Source organism: Nansenia antarctica, assembly GCF_963989245.1.
Source record: "Nansenia antarctica genome assembly, chromosome: 3".
In the NCBI taxonomy this organism is placed as follows: domain Eukaryota; kingdom Metazoa; phylum Chordata; class Actinopteri; order Argentiniformes; family Microstomatidae; genus Nansenia; species Nansenia antarctica.
This window is the reverse complement of record NC_137688.1, coordinates 6,420,884-6,447,497: the sequence shown is the minus strand read 5'-3', so window position 1 is coordinate 6,447,497 and position 26,614 is coordinate 6,420,884. Positions and strand designations below refer to the sequence as shown.

General features: G+C 44.8%; 2 protein-coding genes across 3 annotated transcripts; one reads left to right on the top strand and one right to left on the bottom strand.

The window, feature by feature from the left end:
* Positions 1 to 6,530: 6,530 nt before the first annotated feature.
* atoh1b (atonal bHLH transcription factor 1b) lies at positions 6,531 to 7,091 on the top strand (the record flags this gene model as incomplete). Its single annotated transcript, XM_080526317.1, has 1 exon — positions 6,531 to 7,091. The coding sequence occupies one exon, from the start codon at positions 6,531 to 6,533 to the stop codon at positions 7,089 to 7,091; it is 561 nt and encodes a 186-aa protein (XP_080382443.1).
* Positions 7,092 to 15,753: 8,662 nt separating this feature from the next.
* On the bottom strand, positions 15,754 to 25,292 carry ddx41 (DEAD (Asp-Glu-Ala-Asp) box polypeptide 41). Of its 2 annotated transcripts, XM_080526721.1 has the most exons (17): positions 25,151 to 25,292; positions 24,544 to 24,630; positions 24,142 to 24,289; positions 23,657 to 23,731; positions 23,437 to 23,497; positions 23,058 to 23,194; positions 22,663 to 22,735; positions 22,420 to 22,573; positions 20,278 to 20,414; positions 19,584 to 19,746; positions 19,258 to 19,389; positions 18,604 to 18,675; positions 18,200 to 18,296; positions 17,640 to 17,789; positions 17,442 to 17,513; positions 16,347 to 16,457; positions 15,754 to 16,080 (listed from the first exon to the last, which is right to left on the bottom strand). In XM_080526721.1, exons 1-17 carry the CDS (start codon positions 25,175 to 25,177, stop codon positions 15,944 to 15,946), a joined length of 1,833 nt encoding a protein of 610 aa, XP_080382847.1. In that variant the 5' UTR covers positions 25,178 to 25,292; the 3' UTR covers positions 15,754 to 15,943. The 2 variants fall into 2 exon arrangements, with proteins under 2 accessions (XP_080382847.1, XP_080382848.1); XM_080526722.1 differs by lacking the exon at positions 25,151 to 25,292 and having other exon boundaries at positions 24,120 to 24,289; positions 24,544 to 24,620.
* Between the last annotated feature and the right edge of the window lie 1,322 nt (positions 25,293 to 26,614).

Here is a 26,614-nt window from a genome sequence, read left to right as displayed (position 1 = left end):
GCCTGTCAGTGCCTCGCTGATATTCTAATCATGTCTCCATCCTGATGATCGTAATCATGGGAGACATAGCAATCAATGGGTGATTTCATTTGAGCAGAGGGTTATATCCGCCTCTATCACACAGGTAACAAACCATACATCAAATGATAACTAGACGTAGCCTACCAATATGGAAACCCTGACTATATTTGTATGCCTCGAACACAAAGCTCTGTTGTGTTTGTGTGTGCAGGAAGAGACAGAGAAGGTGAGGAGGATGAGAGAAAATGATAGATGGCGGCTGTTGAGTCTATCCTGTAATGACTTTACAACAGCTGAGACGTGAAGGTCATGCAGAGTGTCTAAGCGACCAGGGCAAACAGCAGCATAGGGTTTTCAAATTGCAGCAGAACTTTATGACTAAAGTCTTTACTTCCTTCTTCATGCTGCATGTATAATTTTAACCTATTGGGTCATATCCGAGTAACTTGGTATATTATGAGCTGAACTGGATGGCCACAGCCCTTGTGATCTCCCAAACGTATGGAACACTACTGCCCTCTATTGGCATGGATGGCACACAAACCCTCTCTCACACACACACACACACACACACACACACACACACACACACGTACATAGATCACCCTCCTTCCCCTGTGTGTATCAAGAGTTAAGGATAAGATGCCACAAATTGCTGGTGAGTAGTAGCGTGTTGCTTAAGACTTATCATCACATCTGGATTTGGGACACTGGACAAAGTGTACTTTTTTTTAGAAGGGAAATGGTTTGTTTTAGAAACAAAAAAATAGGTGTTTTTCAGAGATGGAATCTTGTCTGACAAGGCCCATAGCATGCTGAGTGTAATCCCCAGTGAACGGTGGAGGGCCTGATAAGGGGGTCTTTATCCTCACAACAAATGGCTGTCTGTCTGTTTGCAGACTATCACACAGAAGCCTTAGGAGAGATTGGTGACCATCAGCCAATCTCCCACAGGCCTTGTTCTGGAGCGACAGGAAGTAGCGCCTAGGAAGCTAACAGGCATACCAAGGATCATGTTAGATTGTTAGAAGCATGAAGTGATCTCGATATGATATTCAATCATGATGGTTGATAGGGATGTTGATTGGAAAATGAAAACATTTACCTACCTCCAGGAATGTTTAAGTCTTGATTCAGGGATTGTGTGTTGTCGCCATCTAGTGGTCTGTAGAAAAAAAAGGACAATAACATCTATTCATAAAACATTTTTAAAAAGTACTGAATGTTTAAAAAAACTAATTGTATTGTGCTAATCGAATGATGGTAGGTAGGCTATACATGTGACCATGTTGTTGATTGGTGGAGCCAATTGTTAAACCTGATAGTTACAAGTCAAGTGTTTTCCATGCATAACCTATCCCATTCCTCACTCTCTATACGCAAAACAAGTGTCCATCCACTGGCGTTTTGACAGCTAATGATGATTATAATGTGGATGTGGTTGAGGGTGTGGGTGTTTTGCATTGCCTTGCAGTTCTCCATGGCATGAACCACTAGGTAACTATGTGCCTGTGTGCCATATGTTGTGTCCAGCACAAAGGAAGTGTCATTATTCCCAATTGTATTTTCAGGCATACAATCAACACCACTTAAGTTTCACAGAATAAAAACCTAGTAGAAATATTGCCAAAAACAGTAAATAATTTACGGTGCTAATGAAACTGCAGAAGAAGAAGAAAAAAATAGATTAGGGTTACCCTTCTGAAGATAATTGATTGAAGAGTCCTAGGATGTCCTCTTTCTTTTATGGGAGAGCCAAACATGGCAGTGCATGTCTAATTGTTTATTTGGTAGAGATCAACGATGTGAGATGCCCCTGCCGGGCTGTTCAAGTAGAGACTTGCTATAGACTCATTATTGGCTTCTTTCCCCACCGCCCCCCCGGGACCCCCCTCTGAGAGGAGCAGGTCTGACACGAGTGGCCCTCAAGGGAGATCTATGGGCCCACGTGAAGTCTTCAATTAGTGTGTAGCCATGGACACCACAATGCTGAGATGAAGGCCTGCGGAATCTCCTCCTCCTAGAAGGCCTCTGTAGGCCTACATCCAGGCTGCTGTGAGGTCACTGGGGCGGTACGTGGTGCACAATGTATAAGATTGTTAGTTCTTTCCTTTCTTTCCTATTTTTTTTTTGTCTTTATGAGTGAGAGAGATATTATAATTCATCTAGTTGAGAATCCATGTTTAATTCATTAATAAACGAGATTCTAAACTAGATAAATTACAATATCTCACTCAGGCCTACGAATAATAATATAACCTCAGGACACAGAGGTCCACTGTTGCACGTAATAGACCTCTCTCATATAGTAAACTGCTCTTGACTAATAGTTGATCAATTAGCCTTTCCACAGATAACATATATTTAATGAACCGTAATAGACTTTAACTACAATATTCCTTCCCCTTCCCCTGAATTAATGGGGCTACTAATTTCCCTAATTTGCGGTTGAAACCCCCGCATTAGGCCACGCACAGCATCTCTCCCCTGCCCAACCACCTCCGTAGCTCCGGGTGGATGAGAGGATAATTATAGCCCGGCCGTCCGACATCAAGGGACATGTGAAGGAGTTCCCCGTGCCGTGCCTCGTAGTATTGTGTGAAAGGTGGAAGCATGCGATTGTTTTAGTCTTTAATTAGTCAAGAAGAAAGGAAAGAAGAAACAATGCAAACGCACTCGTTTGACTGGGTCTACTGTAGCGGTTCAGTTGGCTGTGTCCTTGACACACTTTGCTGTCGCTCCGTGGATCTGAAGAAAGCCCTTTTCATACTGCGTGACGTTAGAATTATAAGGTTATATCTCCATTTTTGTCAAAATTGAGTTTTTTACATAATCTGATCCATTAGGTGTTTATTAATGCCTGTGTGGTGTTCTTTTTTAAATGTTGACATTTTTTAGTTAGTAACTAATAAAATACAAAGGTTCCATCTCACAAAACATAATGGAATGTAAACACTTTGACGCTCAATATCTCTGAACTGCCCTAAACGGAGATAGAACCTTATCATTCTAAACTCACGACTGGTCTTCAATGGAGAACCATAGACAGTTTTTTTTTCTTCTTACGTGAATGAAACAAACATTGACTGTTTTTTACTGTTTATTCTGAAAAGGCAATGGCCAAATTAACTTTGGGCTTAAACCCGTAGGCTACAAATTAAAGTCTATAATATAATATTGAATCTCTTTTAGGAGAGGAGAGATGTTACCTAATGCGGGTATTTCAACCACACATACGGAACTCGGGAACTAACGTGTAGTAGCCTATCTTTAAAACGAGCAACGACACAATTCGTTTTTTTAGCTAAATCGTGCTGACAATGTAATATAGGCCCGCTCATCTCATCCACAACCATTTAGAACATGTCATAGACCCCTAATAGGCCCCCCATAAGAGACGAGGCGTGCCGCCTGGACCCCGGTGCGTCTGGGGTTGAGGTGGGACAGAGAGAGAGAGGTCCTCCTCCTCCGTGGTGCATCAGTCCAGTGATCATCTTTCACAGGGGGGCTGAGGGGGGCCTGTGCTTTAGGTTGACCTCTGGGATGTTCCCCTCACACCTCCCGCGGTCCCCTCTGCCACACCCCCGCTCACACCCCTCTCACACCCTGTCCTGCACCAGATGGGAGGTGGAGCGCATTATTCGGCAGGGCTGCAGGGCTACAGGCTGTTGCGCTGGCAGTGGGGGGGGGGGGGGTGGGGGGGCTGCAGGAATGAAATATTCATGTCCCCAAAAATGAATGAATGGGCACCCTAGGTTGAAGAGCGTGCCTATTTAATTCAACTAGACCAGGCCTCATTAAACTGCTGACGGTGGAGCAGGTCACGGTGATTTCCTTACTACTTTTTACATCTACCGCCTGTCACACTCGCGCACGCGCGCGCCGCGCCGCGACAGACACACACACACACACACACACACACACACAAAGACAAACACACATAGGTCTATATAGAGGGCGAGACGTGTGTACTTTCTTACACACGAACACACGCACGAGTACACAAGCTCAGTGCACAAAAGGGTTGGTCACACCTAAATTACTTCGAAATCCACCCTCGTGTAAGTTAAAGTTAACTTTTTTTCTTAAGAATGTAAGAGTCTGCCAAATTGAATAAAATATTGTAAATAAATAAAATAAAATAAATAAAAAAATGTAAGAGTCCTACAGACATTAGGTTATGCCTTTAGTCTGATAGGTCTGAGCAATAGGCCTATACAAAAAAAATGTTCACGTCGTTTAATTTAGCCATTTCAGAGGTGAAATTGCCACAGTCATTATCAATCATCCCAAAATGATAGGCAACTCTCAGGGGCTCACGTGTTTCAATGGGATTGCCGTTCAAGTGTGCAGTGTGTTGATTAAATGCGGGTTGTTATTGTAATGAGTGATTAGTTTCTCTGTCACTGGTCCAACATAGTAAAGAGTGTGAAAGTTGAACTCTCCCCGGCGCACACGGCATATGGGAGACGTGGCTGCTACGGTGCCAAGGGACGCCAGCTGATATAGGCTGAAGTTTCACTTCCACTCAAAGCACCGCTACATTTACCAGTGTTCCCACTGCGCCCATGACTGATCTTGTTATGGTCTGGAGGGTGGAAATAATCCAATGCTTCTGTAATAAGAAAGTGACATTGTATTGGACAATAAAGATAATGATCGTGGTGGTGGTGGTGGTGGTGGTGGTGGTGGTGGTGGTGGTGGTGGTGGTGGTGGTGGAGGTGGTGGTGGTGGTGGTGGTGGTGGTGGAGGTGGTGGTGGTGGTGGTGGTGGAGGTGGTGGTGGTGGTGGAGGTGGTGGTGGTGGAGGTGATGGTGGTGGTGGGGGTGGTGGAGGTGGTGGTGGTGGTGGTGGAGGTGGTGGTGGTGGTGGGGGTGGTGGAGGTGGTGGTGGTGGTGGTGGTGGTGGTGGTGGTGGAGGTGGTGGTGGTGGTGGTGGTGGAGGTGGTGGTGGTGGTGGTGGTGGAGGTGGTGGTGGTGGTGGTGGTGGTGGTGGTGGTGGTGGTGGTGGTGGTGGTGGTGGTGGAGGTGGTGGTGGTGGTGGTGGTGGTGTGATGTTCCTGATGCCTCTCCCTCTTCTACCAGCATCTAGGCTACCTCTTCTATAATGTCATAATTATCACAATCAAATAAAGTCATAATATTCGTCGTCGTTGTCGTCATTATTATTCCACTCCACCTTTATTAGTATATAGGCCCTCTAATCTTTTATTATCAAATATTGTCCCATGCTACTAAATGATTCATAGATTGCCAACAGACAACTTATCAGTGATCCAGGCTCTCCCTGCGACAGGTGCGTCCCAAGTCGTGTCTCCCACCTGTTCGTTTTATTACTGCATTTAATATCCCCACGAGATTGGGTTCACTTTTACAGTTTATTTGAGAACAAACTCGAACACATTATTGCACTGCTATGCCAATTCTCACTCAGGTTTTTCTGCAGCCAATTCCGTTGCTTATCTGCCCCAGTGTTGGATAAGGGAGGTGTCTGCGGTTGTCAAAACCTCACAACAAACCTTCAGGTGTATCCTTCCTGCGTGCGCATCTGATTGCGTTTCTCAGAAATAATAATGCAGACATTTAACATTGCTTTATGTTAAACTGATAAATAAAAAGTAATATCGAAAATAAAGGTTTTTTTTAAAAATCATGAGAATCATGATTTTATGTTTAACGATACAACAATTATATGCTTTTTGGGAATCACATGAACAGCATTTTACACAGTAATAAACCATTCAGTTATAAGACTTTATAAGTCAGTTATAAGTTGAAAGACCTCAAACTTTAGAGGTTAAACTTAAACACATGCACTCCCATTTTTAAGACATTATAGCCTAACCTAAACTTCGTAGATTAATAATGAATTAGGCCTATACTTAGAATGACAACTGAAGCTATAATGTCAAAAACAGCGTCATGATTGAGTTACAATGCACAATAGTTGCTTAAAAGTTAAGATGCACTCAATTGTTTCCTTTGTGTGTGTGTGTGTGTGTGTGTGTGTGTGTGTGTGTGAGAGACAACCCCTTTGCGATTGGCTATGAGCTTCCCACCTCTCTGTGCGTCCTGGGGTGGGCTGGGGTGGGCTGGGGGGTGCCCGTTGTACATAAGGGCCGGGCGAGATCCAGAGGTGACATAAGAGATTGTGCCAAGAGTCTCAACGCTGTCCAAAAACCCTGCTCATTCAATAACCCCCTCTTTTCCTTCTAAGAAATAGCTACTTCTTCCTCGTGGATGTCTTTAATAGTTATGACAGCTACAACTGAACTCCAAAGCTGGTCAGACTATTCAACAGAGGATTTGACCATCTTGGAACAATCTAAATTGGCGCACCTCAACTCCAGGACTTGGATAACTTCCCCAGCTCAGTCCCCAACGAGACCAACTCACGCGTATTCTTCAGCCAGAGGGAACTCGAGCCAATACGCACACGGGTCCATGGACATCTCACTGGGACAATTCATGTCTGTGGGTCAATTATCTGACAGCGATGTCTCGTTAGAGATGGACCTAGACACAGTGACGGGAGAGCCCAGCAAACAGACGCACCACCCCGGCCCGCAGAAACACCGGCGGGTGGCGGCCAACGCCAGGGAGAGACGGAGGATGCACGGGCTGAACCACGCGTTTGACAAACTGAGGAGCGTCATCCCTGCGATGGATAACGAGAAAAAACTTTCCAAGTACGACACTCTTCAGATGGCACAGATCTACATCAATGAACTCTCCGAGCTCCTTGTTGGAGTGGTGCCGCAGGAGCGCACGGGCGCACTGGATGGATGCGCATCGCCCTGTGATAACCCCCGAGGTGTTACTTACCATGCCCTGGACTCTCCACCACGAGGTGTTACTTACCATGGTGCCATGGACTCTCCACAACCCCAGACGAGGCTGGCTGAAGAGCAGTGTGACACGACTGCCAACGTTGGTCACCTCATCATCTTGACTGGTCCTAAATCTGACCTGGGATCAGCTAACAACAACACACGGTCCTCTTCAAACGGCAGTGATGGAGAATCCTCGCATTATAGTGATTTCGAGGACTGTCAGAATGGTAGACACTAGATAGTTCTAGGTTGTTGTTGGACCACAACATAAACTCTTGCTGAAAACATAGGCCTATTTGTGGGATCAAAATGTTTTTTTCCCTGACTTACTGACCTGAAATGTTTACTGTCAACTGTCAACTGTGTTTTAGAGGACACGAGGGGCACCAAATAAGCACATGAGCGCTTGTAGCCCATCTTGGAAGTGTGACATGTTGTGAATTAGAATGAGACAGTTACGGACACGTACAACACTGTTTTGTTATGCCATATTTATTTACAGATGTTGCCGCATGAACAGAAGAAGCAGGCACGCAGTTGAATATTCTGTTATGTTATTATTTATAAGGACTGTAATTAATTATCCTAGCCCTTCCATTGCACTTTATTTCCTAGATAATGTATGGCCTGGACGTTTGGATTGTTTCCTTTTCACTGACCGCATTGATATCTTATTTAAAAAATAAACAAAACCTATTTTGATATTTATGTATAGTTATTTTACTTACTATGATAGTATTTGATGCAATAAATAAAGCTTGTTTTAGGTACAAATGTTCACAGTCTGTTTTTCTTCTTTTCACTGTTAAACATTACAAAACACTTCTCTTCTAATAACGAATTCTCTCTTGTTTTAAACTAACTCATTAACTTAGCTGAATTCTCTATACAATACATTTCACTCAATTATGCAATAATTATTGCAAATATGCAATTTACACATTCATGTAATCCTAGATTTCTGACTATAATGTGGTATATACAAATATGTAAATTGATATTTATGGTTACATACAATACAACATCCATATTCACACAATGTCATATAGTCACACAAGTTTTACATTTTCGATACACTTCAGCAACCAGTCATCCCTCCGTCCCTTCCTCTAGTAGCGATAGGAGGTAGGGGGGTCACCCCCCCCGGAGGGCAGGGGTGGCTGGAGCTTTGCCAGGTCTTTACAGAGAAGATCTGACAGCTTCTGTTTAAAGTTGACAGGGAGGCCAGTGGGGGTTACAGTGGGGGAGTAATGTCTGGCCTCCCCCCCTGTCTCTGTCTCCTCTGCCCCCTGCGGCGGCGTCTGGAGCGGTGGTGGCATATTGACATACAGGGCCTGAGACTGGTGCCTGGGTTTGGGTTGGGGATGAGGCTCGGGCTGGGGCTGGGGCTGGGGCTGGGGCTGGGGCTCGGGGTCGGGGTGTGGCTTGTTCACTAAAGCATAGATGCACTCCGAGCTGGAGTACTCCTTCTCAGTCTCGTCCCCCTCCACTTTGCCCTCCGCCTTCGCCCACATCCACCTCCTCAGGTTGTGATAATGAAGGTCGTCATCCAGGCTGACTGCCTCCAGGGACTGACACCTCTCCTCCTCTTCCTCCTCCCCCTCCCCCCCACCCTCGTCTAGGCTGGCAGGCAGACTTTTCAGCATCCTGAGTGGCACCGGGTGTCGTTTCAACGTGGGGCTCTGGTGGTCCTCTATGGTGGCGTAGAGCTCACTGTCAGACACGGCGTCAGTGTTGGGTAGTGAAGTTTGTCTGTGTTGTGGAGGGAGCCTGGCGGGGAAGTCGTTCAGGGAGCAGACGTCGCTTCTGTGTCTGTCGGAGGCCGCTGGTTTGGGGGACAGGTTGCGAGGCTGGGGGGAGGCCTTCGTGTCCAGCTCCAGAGGCGTCTGTCGGGCGATGGCGTCCTCGATGGCTCTGTAGATCTGGGGGGCGTGTTTGGAGAGGAAGGTGAAGTGGCCTTCCCCGGAGGTGCAGCGGCGGCCTGCCTCGATGGTGAACCCCCCCTTGAGAATACGCACAAGGATTAAAACCAGCAACATTAGACAAGACAGAATATAGTCGTATATATTTTGGCGTTTTGGGGGGAATTGTGTGGTGTACGTTACCAACAAAAGCCAATTCAATCTGTAACTCGGACTTTGAACTGACATTGTCATTTATTATAATATAATGTATTATATTACATTGTACATACAGTGTAAATTTACCAAACTTGATCAACTTTATCTACTATAGCCCACTGATGGATGGTCGTGAGCTTAGAATTATAAGGTTCTATCTCCATTTAGGGTAGTTCAGAGATATTGAGCGTCAAAGTTTTTACATTCCATTATGTTTTGTGAGATGGAACCTTTGTATTTTATTAATTACTAACAAAAAAATGTCAACAGTTTAAAAATAACACCACACATCAGATTATGTAAAAAACTCAATTTTGACAAAAATGGAGATAGAACCGTATAATTCTAACGTCACGTGGTGTCAAACTTAGTTAGTGAATATAGCATCACTTTTTTTTTACCTTGACCTGGCCAAATCTGCGTAGAAGCTGGTAGGGCCACTGGTAGATGACCTTTGCGGTGCGGTAGTCAGACAGCTGGATGGCCAGTTTGTCAGGGGAGAGCAGGTAGTCCCCTGCTAGGTAACACCTCCTTGATGCCTCTGTGGTCTGCACTGTGACCTGGTACTGGCCTAGAGAGAGGAGGGGGGACAGGGCAGGCTGAACAGTGACCTGGTACTGGCCTAGAGAGAGGAGGGGGGACAGGGCAGGCTGAACAGTGACCTGGTACTCGACTAGAGAGAGGAGGGGGGAGACAGGGCAGGGTGAACAGTGACCTGGTACTGGCCTAGAGAGAGGAGGGGGGGACAGGGCAGGGTGAACTGTGACCTGGTACTGGACTATAGAGAGGAGGGGGGACAGGGCAGGGTGAACAGTGACCTGCTACTGGACTATAGAGAGGAGGGGGGGACAGGGCAGGCTGAACAGTGACCTGCTACTGGACTATAGAGAGGAGGGGGGGACAGGGCAGGGTGAACAGTGACCTGCTACTGGACTAGAGAGGGAGGAGGGAGACAGGGAGTGCAGAATCCTCCCTTCAGGTGTTCTCCCTGAACTCCTAAATCAATCGTACGGATATCAATAGACTAATCAAAAGTTAAGATTCGAGAAAAAAGTCGCTTGAGTTGCAATGCGGCATCTCAAGCCAGGATTAGGGCCCCCCCCCGCAATTGACATTTACACACAAGCCCAAAGCTTCAATATGCTGAGTAAGTCAATAGGGCTCTAAGGTAAAAGGATATCACATAGATTAACATACGCTACAAGGCTTCAAGTGATTTGCATTAAGCCATTCTTTCATGAGCTCTCTCTCTCTCTCTCTCCCCAGTCGCTAGCTTGTCAGGATTGTTGGTGATGTGGAAACCAAGTGACAGTAAGCAAAAATACCTTTAAATGAAACAAATTGGGATAAGCCAGAGCTTGCTGACGCTCATACTTTTTTTTTGCCTGTGTGAGCGCCTGCAGTGGTAAGATCTGCTGCCTGCTGCGTTGCTAAGAGTTTCTTGCTTGTTGCCGGGTTCAATTAAGTCTCCGGGTGGCATCTACTGTATTCTCTCAGAACAGAACAGAACATTTACATAATGTAAACATAAAAGGAGAAGGAAACGCTTCTTTTAAATCCTCCCTCCATATTGGTGCATATCCTGTTTCAAAAGAGCTGATATGTGGACACAGACACACAGACACAGACACACACATATACACTGTACTAACACAGTCATGCACAGGATATGATCATCAGGATAAGCACCGTACTTCTGTTTGTCATTGTAGGGGTAGGGCAGGGGGGGGGGGGGTTGATTGCATGGTAAGTGGTTGCATGCACTAGTGGATGTCTACCTGTTTTCCAGACGGAGTAGAGTTGATTGTCCGCCATGGGCATCTCCTCACTCTGCAAGCCTCTCATGTCTGGGACCAACCCCAGATCCTTCTGTGAACACAGTGGCAGAGTGTTGGCAAACATAGTGTTATGTTGAACCTCTCTCTTATCACCGTATTATGATATGGACACTAGTATTGTACAAACACAGCCAGGGGGGGAGTTTGTGCAAGCCTTAAGGGTTGGAGAAGTGAGACAGTGAATAGGGTTACAGGCATGACGTTGACTTCCTACTGCCACAGAGGACGGAGACAGAGAAATGTGTTGCTCCAGCCGAGCTGTTGGAAAGTCCATGTAGGCCTACTAGGCGCACAAACAAACACCCTTGACTGAACCCTCAGGGCGGTATGTATGTATGTATGTACACCAAAACATTTCATCGAAAAATAAAAGTACAGCGGTTGGCGGTAAGGGTAATGGAATAGGGAATGTACTAGGGCTGAATGCACACAAAGAGGAGAGGCGAGGAGGAGGACAGGAGAGGTGAGAGACATGGGGAGGAGGGAGACAAGGGAGGGAGGGAGACAAGGGAGGGAGGGAGACAAGGGAGGCAGGAGACAAGGGAGGGAGGGAGACAAGGGAAGGAGGGAGACAAGGGAGGGAGACAAGGGAGGGAGACAAGGGATGCAGGAGACAAGGGAGGGAGGGAGACAAGGGGAGGCAGGGAGACAAGGGAGGGAGGGAGGCAAGGGAGGGAGGGAGACAAGGGAGGGAGGGAGACAAGGGAGGAGGGAGACAAGGGAGGGAGGGAGACAAGAGAAGAAGGGAGACATGGGAAGGAGGGAGACATGGGAAGGAGGGAGACAAGGGGAGGAGGGAGACAAGGGAAGGAGGGAGACAAGGGAGGGAGGGAGACAAGAGAAGGAGGGAGACAAGGGAAGGAGGGAGACATGGGAAGGAGGGAGACAAGGGGAGGAGGGAGACAAGGGAAGGAGGGAGACAAGGGAGGGAGGGAGACAAGAGAAGGAGGGAGACAAGGGAAGGAGGGAGACAAGGGAAGGGGGGAGACAAGAGAAGGAGTGATACAAGGAAGGGAGGGAGACAAGAGAAGGAGTGATAGAAGGGGAGTGAAATGTAACCCAACCAGATACTTTCCTCAGACTACAACTTCCTCAGGGACGTGGGCCGCTAGCCTGCTAACCTGCTAGCCTATAGGCTGCAAGACAGCCGGACAGAAGCTGACATCAGACAGAGATCTCAGATCAGCACAAATCAAGATGGCTGCCACTTTTATGTCATGTCTAAGAATGCATTTCCCCATGTAAATTCCCAATATAGTGAAAATACCACCGCTCATCCGTGATCAGACATAGCTGGGGTGCTGCAGCTGAAGCAAGAAACGATGTTTATTGCGAGCGTTCTGGTATGGTACGGGACGGTGGTGGAGAAGCGCCATTTGTGTAGAATTGTCCAATATGAATGACCTTGCTATCAATGTGAGCTCAAGTGAAGTGGTTGTGCGCTCCGACAGCGTCTCAAATACCTTTATAGAGGGCTTTTTCAAAAGTTTTTTTTTACTTAAACCACTTCCAACAACCTTCAAACAATCTTCCAGCCAGTGGGTGGGCTGTAATGGCCTCCTTACAGTAGTGGGGCGGCTAAATGCATGTTTATAGGAAATTCATTGATAAGTGGATAAAAGCACAAAAAAAATGGACCAATTGCTCTCTGGGTATTCCTCTTTTGATAAAACCTGTAAGCCAAGAACTTTAACCTTTCCAGCCAGTGGGTGGGCTGTAATGGCAACGTTCTAACTGCCTCCTGTCTGTCAGCAGTGGGGTGGCTAAATGCATTTTTATAGGAAATTCGTTGACAAGTGGATAAAAAAGAGCAAAAAGCTCTCCAGGTATTCGTACAAACAACATGAACAATGCACGATGGCTTCCAATCCACCTGAGAGATTGTTTCTCTAACGATGTCGATCATTGATCGGGAACGACACTATATCATTGTTTGCCTAACTAGCCATCGGATTTGGGCTCCTAATATCTAAAAAGCAATACGGTTTTCTTATTTCATCGGATTTATAGGTATTAAAGATCACAAATTTGCATTGACCGCCAGTCAAACTTCTACCAATTCTACCTCCCAAAAAGGGGTGTGGACATGACGGGAGGACAAAGGACCCGGATGCGTTGCTCTTATCCATGGGGAAGTAGGGGTCCTTACTTCCTCATAGTTACCAGCCATTGGTAGGTGCAGCTAAGGTCGTGGGGGGGGGGGAACAAACACAAGACTCCACTAGTGTTATCTTACACACAATTAGGCCTCTCTTATCTACAATATAAGATGGTGATAAAAAGGGAAGTTGCCAGCAATAAACAGCAATCTGACTGTTGTACTTACTTTAATCATGTTTTTTTTTAGGTATGCTATAACACATTACACTACAACTAGATGCCAACGGACAAGATTGTCAATTGTGAATTACTCCATTTAACGCGTCAGATGTGTAAGATAAGATAACCTTACTTTAAACTATAGGCCACTATGTTAATCATGTGTACTGCATATTCCTATGTATTTTGAATTTTGTAACTGTTTTTAAATGTGTTGTACGGCGACCTTGAGTGCCATGAAAGGCGCCTTATAAAATAAATGCATTATTATTATTATTATTATTATTATTATTATTATTATTATTATTATTATTATTATTATTATTATGTGGAACGTTTCCTCTGCACGACCACTAGGGGCGCCAGAGAGAGGGGGTTCTCTGGTTACCTGGAATGTGATCAGGCAGAGCGCAGAGACCCACTCGTGGCAGGCGCTGGAGGCGATGGTGTAGGTACGCCGGACGGTGTTCAGGGAAAAGGCGCTGCACTCGGGGGGGCAGCTCTCCGCGGTGGGCACGATGCTGAGGCAGTCACACAGAAGGATCACCCTCCTCTCCGCCCTCCAGTGCTGCTGGGGGGGCTTCGTCTGCACGGAGGAGGCGGGGCTGTGGTTCCTGTCCCGCACGTGGAACAGTTCCACCCGGCCAATCCCTGACTGGCTCGGCTGGAAGAGGACCATCCAGGTTCTCCTCCACGATTTCTGCAGTGGGAATAAAGCGAGTCCACAACAAGGGGAATAATAAAGTGTTAAATCGTGTCATGATGTTCTTGATAGGGGCATATTCCAGTGCTGGACCACTTAGATAACATAAACTTGTTAACCTAATTTTGGTGAAAAGTTTTTTTTATCCTCCACTACATCACTATACTGTATATTAGTCTGTATGTTGTGTGTTGGACAGCCAGTGATGTAGTGGAGGATAAAAAAACTTTTCACCAAAATTAGGTTAACAAAGTTTTATGAATGAATGAATGAATGGTCTTTATTGTCATTAATACAGTACAGGTACCATACAACGAAATGTAGGAGGGGGGGCTCCCCTGGTGCTAGCTGCTAGGAAAAATAAATAAATAATAATACTAAAAACAAGAAGGGAAAAGAGCTGGTTTACATAAATAAAGGCTATATACACTATCCACTATACTATACTACTATACTATACAAATAAAACACTGTGCTGTACTCTATGCTATGCTATAAATATCCTAACATTTCCTATCTCTGAACCTTATGTACACAAGGGTTGTCATATTGCACATAGTATTATTGCACATTCATTTAAAGTGTCGCAGTTTGCAGGTTTGAAATGTTCACAGTTGTATTTCAATATTGCACTTGTGATTACAATCTAGTACAATTTAGTCTATATAGGTTAACAAGGTTTTAGTCTATATATATACTATATATACTATATACTATACAGACCAACACACAACATAGACTAAAGGAGAGCAAGCTTGGACCTAGGTAAAACAGCCCTCTCATATCATGCACCCTGGGCTTGGAATGCTTTACAAGGCCTCGTTAAATGAGACATATTACCTACGCTACAGGAGTTTAAAAACCGGATTCAATTTGCCATGCAGGAACATTTTAACTGCTTCTTATAGATAAGGATTCCCCTTTCCCCGTGTGATATGTTTGTATACATTACTGTTTATTGTGTTTTAAATTTATTTTATTGCTGCTATCTTGCCCAGGTCTCTCTTGGACTTCCTGGTTAAATAAAGGTTAAATAAAATAAGGATCTTACAAGCACACTGTTGGTTTAGATCTGTTGAATTGTCACTCTGCTGTCTGCAATTCTAACGTGGTGGAAATCCCCACATTTCAAAGCCTGGACATGCAGTTAAGAAGTTCAGTGAAAAGAGCACTGTGCTTTGAGTTGCATCCATGTACGAAAGGCGCTATATAAATAAAGTTTCACTTCACTTCACTGGCTTTTCATAAATAAACACAAATATGCAATAATAGCTGTCCTCGTCATTCATCATTTGAAGTGAAGGTTTATGTGTATTTATCAGAATGAGAATGAGACTCTCTTCCTGTATTCAAATCAAGTCCTTCAAATATGTGTTATCTTTGCAAACACTCACCTTGCCAAACTTGACTCCTTGTAGATACAGCAAACCCTCTTTGAAAACAACCTCCATGGTTTTGTATGTGTTAGAATACAAACCACCTCAGAGTAAAGCACCTTCCTTAAATCTGGTCACTACTACAGCTGCTACCCTACAGAAGCCCAACTGAGGACCCCACGTCATCAACCAGGGCAAATCAAGCTCTTTCCATCAGATTTTCATGTTCTAATAAAAGAGTGTTGAAGAAATGTCTGAAAATAGCTCAACTAAATATCAGTAGATCAGTGCAGTTAAGTTACACCCAGTATTTCAGTAATGTACTGAGATCTTTGGACATGACCCAGAAGCTTATCATACCTTTCACTACTCTAACCGAAGAGACATACTTCCCTTTCCCCGTGTTCTCTTATTGCAAAACCACAGTTTCCTCAGAAGTTACAAAGTATTGATGTCACAGTAAAGAACCAAAAACAGATATGGGTTGTCAATTTGGTTTTTATTTACAATGAATTATTTTATTTTTTTCATTACAAAAACAGCATATATATTTCACAGGAGGCATGAGAAATTCAGTGTTGTACAAAAATTGTTGCCAAAAAAACCCCTAACCCACTAAACCTTTTACAGTCTGTCAATGTTGGGCAGTGGTGAAAAATACACAACTTCCTTTATACAACATGATTTCAAACAACGGTACAACCGTTTTTGAGGACGCATCTCAAGCGGAACGCTTAGAAGTCCATCGAGCTGTGAGCCAGGTAGTCCTTGCGTCCGATGTTGGTGACCTGCTTGGTCTGCATGGCCTCCAGTTTAGGACAGTCAGTAATACGATGACCCAAACCACCACAGAACGTACAGCCTCTTTCCCCTGTGGAAACCATAATCAAATCAGGCATGTTAGAGAGAAACCAAGTCTTGTCAAGACATCTGTGCTCGAGGTTACAGTTAGAGCAATAAATAAACACTATGGGGAGGGTGAAGTGAAACTTAAGTTCTCTAAATGTCTGAAATTAAATAAAAAGGGGAATTGGGCACGTACATCAACACATTGACAACAGATAAGAGTGAGAAGTGAGGCAGCAGAGGGACAGAAAGAGAGTGTAAGTGAGAGTAGAGATGAGGAGAAGCTCTTGCCTCCGATGTCGAGCATGGTCTCATCTTCTGTCTGGAGCACCTGGAGGACAGGAGGGACCTTCTGCTTGGCCTCCAGCAGCAGGGCTTTCAGATCCATCAGCACTGACTCATCTGTGAAGGAAAAGAAAACAAGTGTTTGCACAAATCAGGATTCCCACAACTTCTGAAACATCAAATTCAAGCTCCTTTCAAGCACCTTTCAAGCACTTTTCAAGGACTTTCAAGACTCAATTCCCTTCAAGACACAACACGGCATAGTGTGAGACAGAACTAGTTGACGAGTAGTAGTCAAAGTAAAACATTGTTTAATATATATTTTATTTTTTTAGAGAGAGAGAGGGGAATTCAAGCACTTTGAATGACCCATGTCTATTTTTGAAAACTTTTAAGACCTTGATTTATTTTTCTTAAATTCACAAACTTTCAAGGATTTCAAGGACCTGTGGGAACCCTGTATATAGCACCTTATTCCAAAGCGCTAGTTTACAACGGCCTCTCATTCACCCATTCTCACACAAATTCACAAACCGACGGCGGCAAGCTACCACACAAGGCGCCGGGCCTCTAAATTGGGAGCAATTTGGGGTTCAGTGTCTTGCCCAAGAACACCTCGACACGTGGCTAGCTGGGGAAAACCGCCGACCTTGCGATCATTAGACGCCGGCTCTACCTCCTGAGGCACATCCGCCCCGAGACACAGACACACTCGACACGACACAGAGGATGATGAAGAAAGAGACCAGTGTAGTGAAATGTTGACCGTGTCTGTGACCGGCATTAGTCTGTGTCATTGTACACTGCGATCTCACACACCGTATCAGCCAGGATAGCGGATCAAACCGCAGACCTTGCGATCATTAGACGGCGGCTCTACCTCCTGAGCCACAGCCGCCTCAGAAAACAGTGTTTACCCAAGAGGCGCCAAAGTCTCAGTACAGTGACAGTAGGGGGAAACCTGGTTCAGACCCTTATGGGAATGCCTGCTCAAGCAATGCAGAAAACCTTCAAATATTGACTCATAACTTAGTCTATGAAAATGTTGCGGTACACTTTTTTATTTATTTCTATGTGCGGCTTCCGCTTCTGCTTCCTTACCGCAGCCTTTGTTGATGAAGGTTGTGGCGATACCAGTCTTCCCCGATCGACCTGTTCTTCCAATTCTGTGGACTGAAAAAGAAAAAAAACATGTATATTTTCAACAAGTTCAATAGTTGTGTCCAATTAGAAAGTGAAACCAAAAATAATTCACTGTTTCGGAGTAGCGTTGCATGTGTATCAGAGATGTATTCTTACCATAGTTCTCGATCTCCTCTGGCATGTCGTAATTCACAACGTGTTGGATAGCGGGGAAATCCAGACCCTTGGAGGCGACGTCAGTGGCCACTAGGACGTCTTTCTTCCCTTCTTTAAACGCCTCAATGGCTTTGGTTCTCTCTTCTTGGTCTGGAGTCATCAACAAGGACATAACACCGTCATTAAAGACATTTGTGTCAGACAAAAGACATAACATCATCATTAAAGAAATTTGTGTCAAGACAAAGATAAGCAAATGGCGTCTGTCTAACGATCAGATCGATAATTAACAAAGTCAACACAAACGCGTGGATTACCATTCACGTACATTTCAGTCACATCTGAATTAGACATGAGAAACTACGGGAAGAGTGGCACATATGGGGGGAATGTGCCCCCTAGTGGAGTTAGGGAGACATTGCGAGACAATGGGAGAATATTAGGGGACAGAAGAAGTTGTCTTGTATGTTCTTTGAGAGCCAGGAGGGGCTGTTACATATTTCACATTAAATCTTTCAGATCTCCTAGAGTTGATCATCTAAGATTGACATTCCTCTTACCTTTTCCTCCGTGGATAGCTACAGCTTCCACTCCTTTCAGCAGGAGATACTCGTGAATGGCGTCCACGTCTGCTTTCTTCTCAGCAAACATCAACACCTGGGTAGGACATCAAGGGGGACTTGTCACGCATGTGATCCAGCGTTTCCCATACCGCCATAGTCTAATCTGTCCCGCCATAGTATCATAACGGACTGAAAGTCTTTTTTTTTTTTATCAATTTCAGCACTGTTGTGAAAAATCTTTGAGCAGGTTCTTAGAAAGGCTCAGAGCATCAAGCATCAGAGTACCAAGGATCAGAGTACCAAGGATCAGAGTACCAAGGATCAGAGTATGCATTTAAACACAAACACACTCACATAAGGCTAACATGTAACATGGGAAAGAGAAAACACAAAGCACTAACCGGGGGTGGGGTCTTCTGGAGGCACTCCAGCAGGTACACCATCTTAGCCTCCTCCTTTACGTACTCCACCTCCTAAACAAGACCAAGAAGACACAGAACGTCACCGTTAACAAGTGTTCCGTTTCAGCTATGGGCGGGGCCTACTGGGCGATGAAACCTAGACCAAGTACGTCCCAGCAAATGTACCTTATACAGGGTTCCTACAAGTTTCAACAAGTCAAATTTAAGACCTTTTTAGACCTTTTTTAGACCTCTTTGGATATCATTTTAGACCTGTTCGCGACACCCCATATGATAGCTTTTTGTCATCCTCGAGGTGATGAAATTAGGGATCACTGCCATACAGACAAAAAAGGAAGTGAATTGGCATTTCTTTGGTTCCAGCTTGATTCATTTCCGCGTAAAATAGATGTGGTCGGACTGATTTCCTTGCAGGATCTCAGACCTAGCACCTAATTTTTAGGCTGAATAACTGAAATAGGAGACCTTTTTAGGCCTTGGGAGTTGGATCGCTGGATTTTAGACCAGCACGGGAACCCTGCTTATAGAAGAACTGTACGACTGTGATGGAAATGCACTCTTTCTCAAGGGCACTCATGCACTTGTCTCCAACCGAGTGTTTCAAGAGTGCTCTCCTGGATGAGTTCTCTTTACCTGAATGACGTCCAAGCTGGCAGCACCGGCCCTGCCCACGTTGATGGTGATGGGCTTGACCAGGGCACTCTTGGCAAAGTTCTGGATCTTCTTAGGCATAGTGGCACTGAAGAGTAGGGTCTGTCTCTGGCCCTGGAAGAAAGGCAGAACTGTTTTCATAAACCATTCCCCTTCTGTTCAGTCTGAGGAAAAACGTATTGACTCGTCTGGTGTTCATTGACGAGCTATGAAAAACCACAAACATCTACTACTTATTCTTTCCTATTGGGATGCAGAAAATTCCAGTATTCCTGTTTTTCCCCATAATCTGAATACCGGCTGCTTACCTTGAAGTAGGAGAAGATGGTCCTGATGTCCTCCTCAAAACCCATGTCAATCATCCTGTCAGCCTCGTCCAGGGCCAGATAGCGACAGATGTCCAGACTGATCATCTTCTTCTGCAGAAGGTCCATCAGTCTGCCTGGTGTGGCCACCATCATGTGGACTCCACTACAACCAGAGGAGCAGATGGTCAGGATGGACATGGAAATGGTAAATGGACTTACTTATATAGCGCCTTATTCAAAAGCACTTTACAGTTCAGTGTCTTGCCCAAGGACACCTCGACATGTGGCCAGCCCGGGGTTCGAACCGCCAATCTGCCGACCTTGCGATCATTAGACGACGGACCTCCTGCGTCACAGCCGCCCCTGTGTCTATATATACTATCTTTAATTATCTGTTAATTGACTGAGAATGAACACCATGTATACACTGTACATGAACATTAAATATTTGCTTCCACAATTGACACTGATCTTCTGCTCAGACTTTTTGACTACCTCCATTCAGTAACAGACGGTCAGGACATGGTCTATATACTATAATTATCTGTGCATTGACTATCGGAGTGGACATCAGATGGATTGACCAGGAACATCTGTAGCTATGACCATCATGTAACACCATGAAAGAACTGCACATAATAAACATGAGATAATGGCTTCCACACTCGACCCTGATCTTCCGCCGCAGACTTACTTCTTGACCACCTCCATCTGGTCCTTGACAGACATGCCTCCTATGCAGAGAGCGCTGCGCAGCTGGGGCGCCCCCTCCTCCTCGAGCAGCTTACAGTAATACTCTATGATGCTGTGCGTCTGCCTGGCCAACTCTCTCTGTGGGAAGAAGGGAGGTCATGGGGGTAAACACCTGCCACTCCAGATGTTTTCATCAAAAACCAGGGGGGTATTCCATCAACATCGCTAAAGGAAAATCCTGGCTTATTCTGATAAGTATCGTGAGCCTGGATTTTCCGTTAACGACTTTGATGGAATGCCCCCCTGAACAGTGGAAGCTGTGTTATTATATCATTATCATTATTATCATCACGGTCATTATTAATAACTTTTTATTTGTATAGAGCTTTTCCTGCAAACGTTGCAGCTCAAAGTGCTCCAATCATTATATAATCATTATTTAATTATTTAGTCATTTTAAAGGCAATATTAAAAAGGGGTTTTAATCTTGGGTTTTTAATCTTGAAACAGATTTGCTGAGGTTGCATCCCTAATGTAAACTGGCAGTGCATTCCACAATTTGGGTGCATAAAATGAGAATGCAGCCTCACCAAATCTCTTCTTTTGTACAGACAAATCCAGCGTCAGAAGACCTGAGAGCTCAAATGGGCTGATATGCTAGCAAAAGGTCTTTCAGATATTCTGGTGCTGTGCCAGTGAGAGCTTTATAAACAAGCAGAAGGATCTTGAAATCTATTCTGACCTTAACAGGAAGCCAGTGTAGAGTCTCTAAAATAGGAGTTATCTGAGCTCTTCTGCTTGTTTTGGTCAAAACTCTCGCTGCTGCATTTTGGCCTAATTACAGCTGGCCAATAGCTATATGCCTTGTAGCTGACGCTTTTATCCTTAAGCGACTTACATGGAGTGATTTGTCGAAACGAACCCACGATCTAAGCGTTTGTTAGCGCCGTGCTCTAGCAACTGAGCCGTAGAGGAGCGCTGTGTGACTTACTGATGGACAGATGATGAGTCCGTACGGCCCCTCTCTCTTACAGAAGGGCTGTGTGACTTACTGATGGACAGATGATGAGTCCGTACGGCCCCTCTCTCTTACAGAAGGGCTGTGTGACTTACTGATGGACAGATGATGAGTCCGTACGGCCCCTCTCTCTTACAGAAGGAGCGCTGTGTGACTTACTGATGGACAGATGATGAGTCCGTAGGGCCCCTCTCTCTTACAGAAGGGCTGTGTGACTTACTGACGGACAGATGATGAGTCCGTACGGCCCCTCTCTCTTACAGAAGGAGCGCTGTGTGACTTACTGATGGACAGATGATGAGTCCGTACGGCCCCTCTCTCTTACAGAAGGAGCGCTGTGTGACTTACTGATGGACAGATGATGAGTCCGTACGGCCCCTCTCTCTTACAGAAGACTTACTGATGGACAGATGATGAGTCCGTACGGCCCCTCTCTCTTACAGAAGGGCTGTGTGACTTACTGATGGACAGATGATGAGTCCGTACGGCCCCTCTCTCTTACAGAAGGGCTGTGTGACTTACTGATGGACAGATGATGAGTCCGTACGGCCCCTCTCTCTTACAGAAGGGCTGTGTGACTTACTGATGGACAGATGATGAGTCCGTACGGCCCCTCTCTCTGTGTGACTTACTGATGGACAGATGATGAGTCCGTACGGCCCCTCTCTCTTACAGAAGCGCTGTGTGACTTACTGATGGACAGATGATGAGTCCGTACGGCCCCTCTCTCTTACAGAAGGGCTGTGTGACTTACTGATGGACAGATGATGAGTCCGTACGGCCCCTCTCTCTTACAGAAGGGCTGTGTGACTTACTGATGGACAGATGATGAGTCCGTACGGCCCCTCTCTCTTACAGAGGAGCGCTGTGTGACTTACTGATGGACAGATGATGAGTCCGTACGGCCCCTCTCTCTTACAGAAGACTTACTGATGGACAGATGATGAGTCCGTAGGGCCCCTCTCTCTTACAGAAGGGCTGTGTGACTTACTGATGGACAGATGATGAGTCCGTACGGCCCCTCTCTCTTACAGAAGGGCAGCCTCTGTGTGACTTACTGATGGACAGATGATGAGTCCGTAGGGCCCCTCTCTCTTACAGAAGGGCAGCCTCTGTGTGACTTACTGATGGACAGATGATGAGTCCGTACGGCCCCTCTCTCTGACTGAAGGGCAGCCTCTTCTCCTGCTCCAGAGAGAACATGATGAGGGGGAGGGTGAAGACCAGGGTCTTTCCGGAACCGGTGAAGGCGATGCCAATCATGTCTCGCCCTGAAAGACTGCAGAGTACAGACAGAGGAGCATTGAGAGACAGTAACGAATCCTCAACTAAAACATGGCTCAATAGCGATAGGTGTGGTGTACTTACATTGTTGGGATTCCCTGGACCTGAATAGGTGTGGGGTGAACGATTCCCTTCTTTTTCAAACCTTTCAGTATTGCTGCAAACACAGGGAAAGATTTGAAAGTTTGAGGCATGAACAACTTTACATCACTATACTATCCAAACTACATGGTTTGGACACTACTCCTCAGACCAAAAATAAATAAATGATCTAAGATCATTTTATAATTCAAACTGAGCATGTATTATGACATTTAGAATATACAAAATATAAACCAAAAATATTAAATAAAAAATGCGATAAAAAAATATTGAATTATATACATTTAAGCCAAGCAAAATACCCACACAAAATATAGAAAAATCTACACACAAAATACACATTCAGCAATAATATTAGACAGATTGGTGCATCTCACCTTGTGGAAACTTCATCTCCCTGAAACTCTTGATGGGCGGAGGGATACCGTCTCCGTCCACGAGGATGTGGAACTTTTTCCTGACGCGCTCGTGTCTGGCGGGGGCCATGCTGAGGATGTAGCGGGGGGCGAGCCAGCTGCAGGGGAGGGCCAGGTGGTGTGAGAGGTAGGAGGAACGGTCGACGGCAAATTCGTCTACATAACTAACAGCCTTTGTACATTTTTTACATTCATTTAACATTTAACATTCAACATTTGAGTGGCGTTAGAAGAAATTCAACTGTTCATATCCGTCCAAATTAGATTAGATTGGATTCAACTTCATTGACAGAGTACAAAGGCTACCTGCAAGAATGCGGGGAAAAAACAGTGCACTCACCTTGTTTTGATTGGATCGTCATATATGATACCTTTGGCCATTTCCTTCACCGACATTAGAGCTGAAATAGAACAAGTGTTATCATGTTAATACCACTATTAGTATTTTGCTCATTGTATGTGGCCTACATGGCTATCACATCTCCAAATATGGTCGTGTTGTCAGCACCAGGAAGCCAAGAATGACATCTGGACCCTTGGTGGTGACAGAGCGGGCTTACCTCTGCCTTCAGCAACACTCTCCAAGATCTTCTCCTCTTCTTTCAGCTGCTTTTCCTTGGCAGACTCCTTGCGGGCTGTGAACAATTTTTTACAATTATTTTTTACATTCATTTAACATTTAACATTCAAAATCTGAGTGGCGTTAGAAGAAATTCAACTGTTCATATCCCTCCAAATTAGATTAGATTGGATTCAACTTTACTCTCAGTGACAGAGTACAAGCACTCAAGTAAGACAACGAAACGCAGTTCAGCATCTAACCAGATAGTGCAAGTGCAAAAGACATGGATGTATGGACAGCGCATGGTGGGACACAGTATTACAGTATTACAGTGAGTATAAGTAAATGAATATAAAGTCAGCATAAGTGCAATGAATATGAACATGAAAAAGGTCAATATATGGATGTGCATGAATATCAATATTATGATATGTACAGTAAAGATACAGGGTGACATGTACAGGACAAGGGCGAAGAGGACACCTTCTGCTTTTTCCTTGAGAACTTGATGCTGGTCCAGGAGACTGACGTTGGAGCGCGGACCCAGCCCCTCCTCTTCAGGGTTCCCCCCTTCACCATCCTTCAGATCCTCCTCCACCACCTTCCCTCTCAGCCGCAGCATCTTTTGTAGCTGTGGGAGATTATTACTTATTATAAATGATAATAAAGACAGATTATAGGCTAAATGAGCAGAACTAAAACCTACTTGACTGCAGACGACTCAAGTCATAAGAACCACCAGTCCTTATCGGTCTCATAGTAACACAGATATCCAAGTACACAAAGTGAGCTATCGTTTAATAGCTATAAATGTATACATCTGAGAGTAAATATGACAGTTCAGGCACATCATTAATATGAACATATGAAGGTGTAAGCCTTTACCGTCTGATGCTTTCTGATCTTGACAGGGACGTAGGGGACATAGTCATCTTCTTCTTCTTCTGCTGTCTTCTCCTCGCCGGAAGGTCTCTGTCGAAAGAGTCTGTTTTTTTAGTACTGGAAATAACTATTAACTTTTATTTATTTATTTATTCCTGTGTTTTTGTTGTTGTTGTTTTGTTTTGTTTGTTTTTTCTGTGTTTTTATTTAATTTTTTTAGATGGTGATGTGGGTATTAATGTGTGTCTGTCTTTCTTGTTGGATGTTGTATTGTCCTAATCTCAAGGAAAATAAGAAAAAAATATTTGAGGAAGGAAATAGCTATGAACTATGATATTATATTAACTTATTAGCTTACTAATAACATGTAGGCTAAGTATTTAGCCTACACAACAGCTGGTCACATGAGTACTAGTCACCCAGCAAACGTAGTATTGTACTATTATTATTTATAATAACAACAACATAATATCTAATAACAACAACAACAATAATAAGATGTTGTTAGCCATCTATCTAGGCTAAAATGCTAAATTGTTGTAAATACGTTGAAGCTACGTGGCTATGTTGCTAGCCACCACAGCTGGATTCAATACGGGTCAACACGCACCTTCTTGGGTCGGCTTTCTGCCTCCATGTTAATGTTCTGTACTGTGTGATCCAACTGGACTCTTAAATCCTGTTGTTTTGACCCAGTTTATCGCTTAAAAACGTGGAAAATCACCGCACGTTGTCACTATCCCCCCAAACACCAACTGCACTGGTGGTTTGTTTCCGTACGGTAAGCTGGGAAGGACATAATTGTTGATCGAACTGCGTTTTCCAAAACCTCAGAGTTTGTTACGATGAGGTCAGGGGAGTATTCCATCAACGAACACTAAAGGACAATCCAGGCTTATTTTGACAACTCTCGCGAGACCTACTAAAGTAAGACTGGATTTTTGTATACATCTCGCGGGATTTATCAAAATAAGCCTGGATTGTCCTTTAGCGACGTCGATGGTATACTCCCCCAGTGTTCGAGACAACAGTATGGTTTTACATGACCTTGGGAGGGAAAATTAAAATAAGGGAACACCATCATCTCAGTATAACATGAAGTCAGTTAAACTTCTGGGATATCAATTTGTCCAGTTAGGAAGAGTAAACGACTGTTAATCAGTTTCACTTGCTTTGGTGCAAATAAAAGCAACCACAGGTGGACAGGAGAGGCAACAGCAGGACGACCCCACAAAAGGAAATGGTTTTGCAGGTGGTGGCCACAGACCATTTCTCTCTCCTTATCCTTCCTGACAGATTTTTTCTCTAGTTTAGCATTATGCGAGGGCCCCTGGCACTACTGGTAGCATGAGGCGGTAGCTGCAGGCTGCAGCCCATTCAGGTTGCACAGGTAGTCCAGCTCCTCCAGGATGAAGGTTTGCTGTGTCTCCCAGCACAGTCTCAAGAGCGTAGAGGAGATACTTGGAGACGGGCCATTACAGGAGGAGAGCTGGACAGGGCCATAGAAGGGCAACAATCCAGCAGCAGGACCGATATCTGCTCCTTTGTGTGAGGAGGAACAGGAGGAGCACTGCCAGAGCCCTACAAAATGCCCTCCAGCAGGCTACTCGTGTGCATGTTTCTGACCAAACTGTCAGAAGCAGACTCCCATGAGTCTGGCATGAGGGCCTGACCTCCTCTAGTGGGACCACCGTGCAGCTCGATTGGCATTTGCCAGAGAACAGCAGAATTGGCAGGTTCGCCATTGGCGCCCCGTTCTCTTCACAGATGAGAACAGGTTCTGAGCACATGTGACAGACATGAAAGAGTCTGGAGACACCGAACGTTATTCTGCCTGCAACGTCATCCAGCATGACCGGTTTGGCGTGTCAGTGAGGGTCTGGGGAGGAGGCATATCCTTGAAGTGTTCCCTTAATTTCTTTGAGCAGTGTACATTTATGAGCATTACATACTTGTTAAAATGGTAGATATGTAGGACTAGGAAGCATCTCATGCTTATGTAAAATCATGAGACGCTTGAACAGATTAGAAAACAAACACCACACTTTATTTTGTCAAAACTGTCATGTTTTAA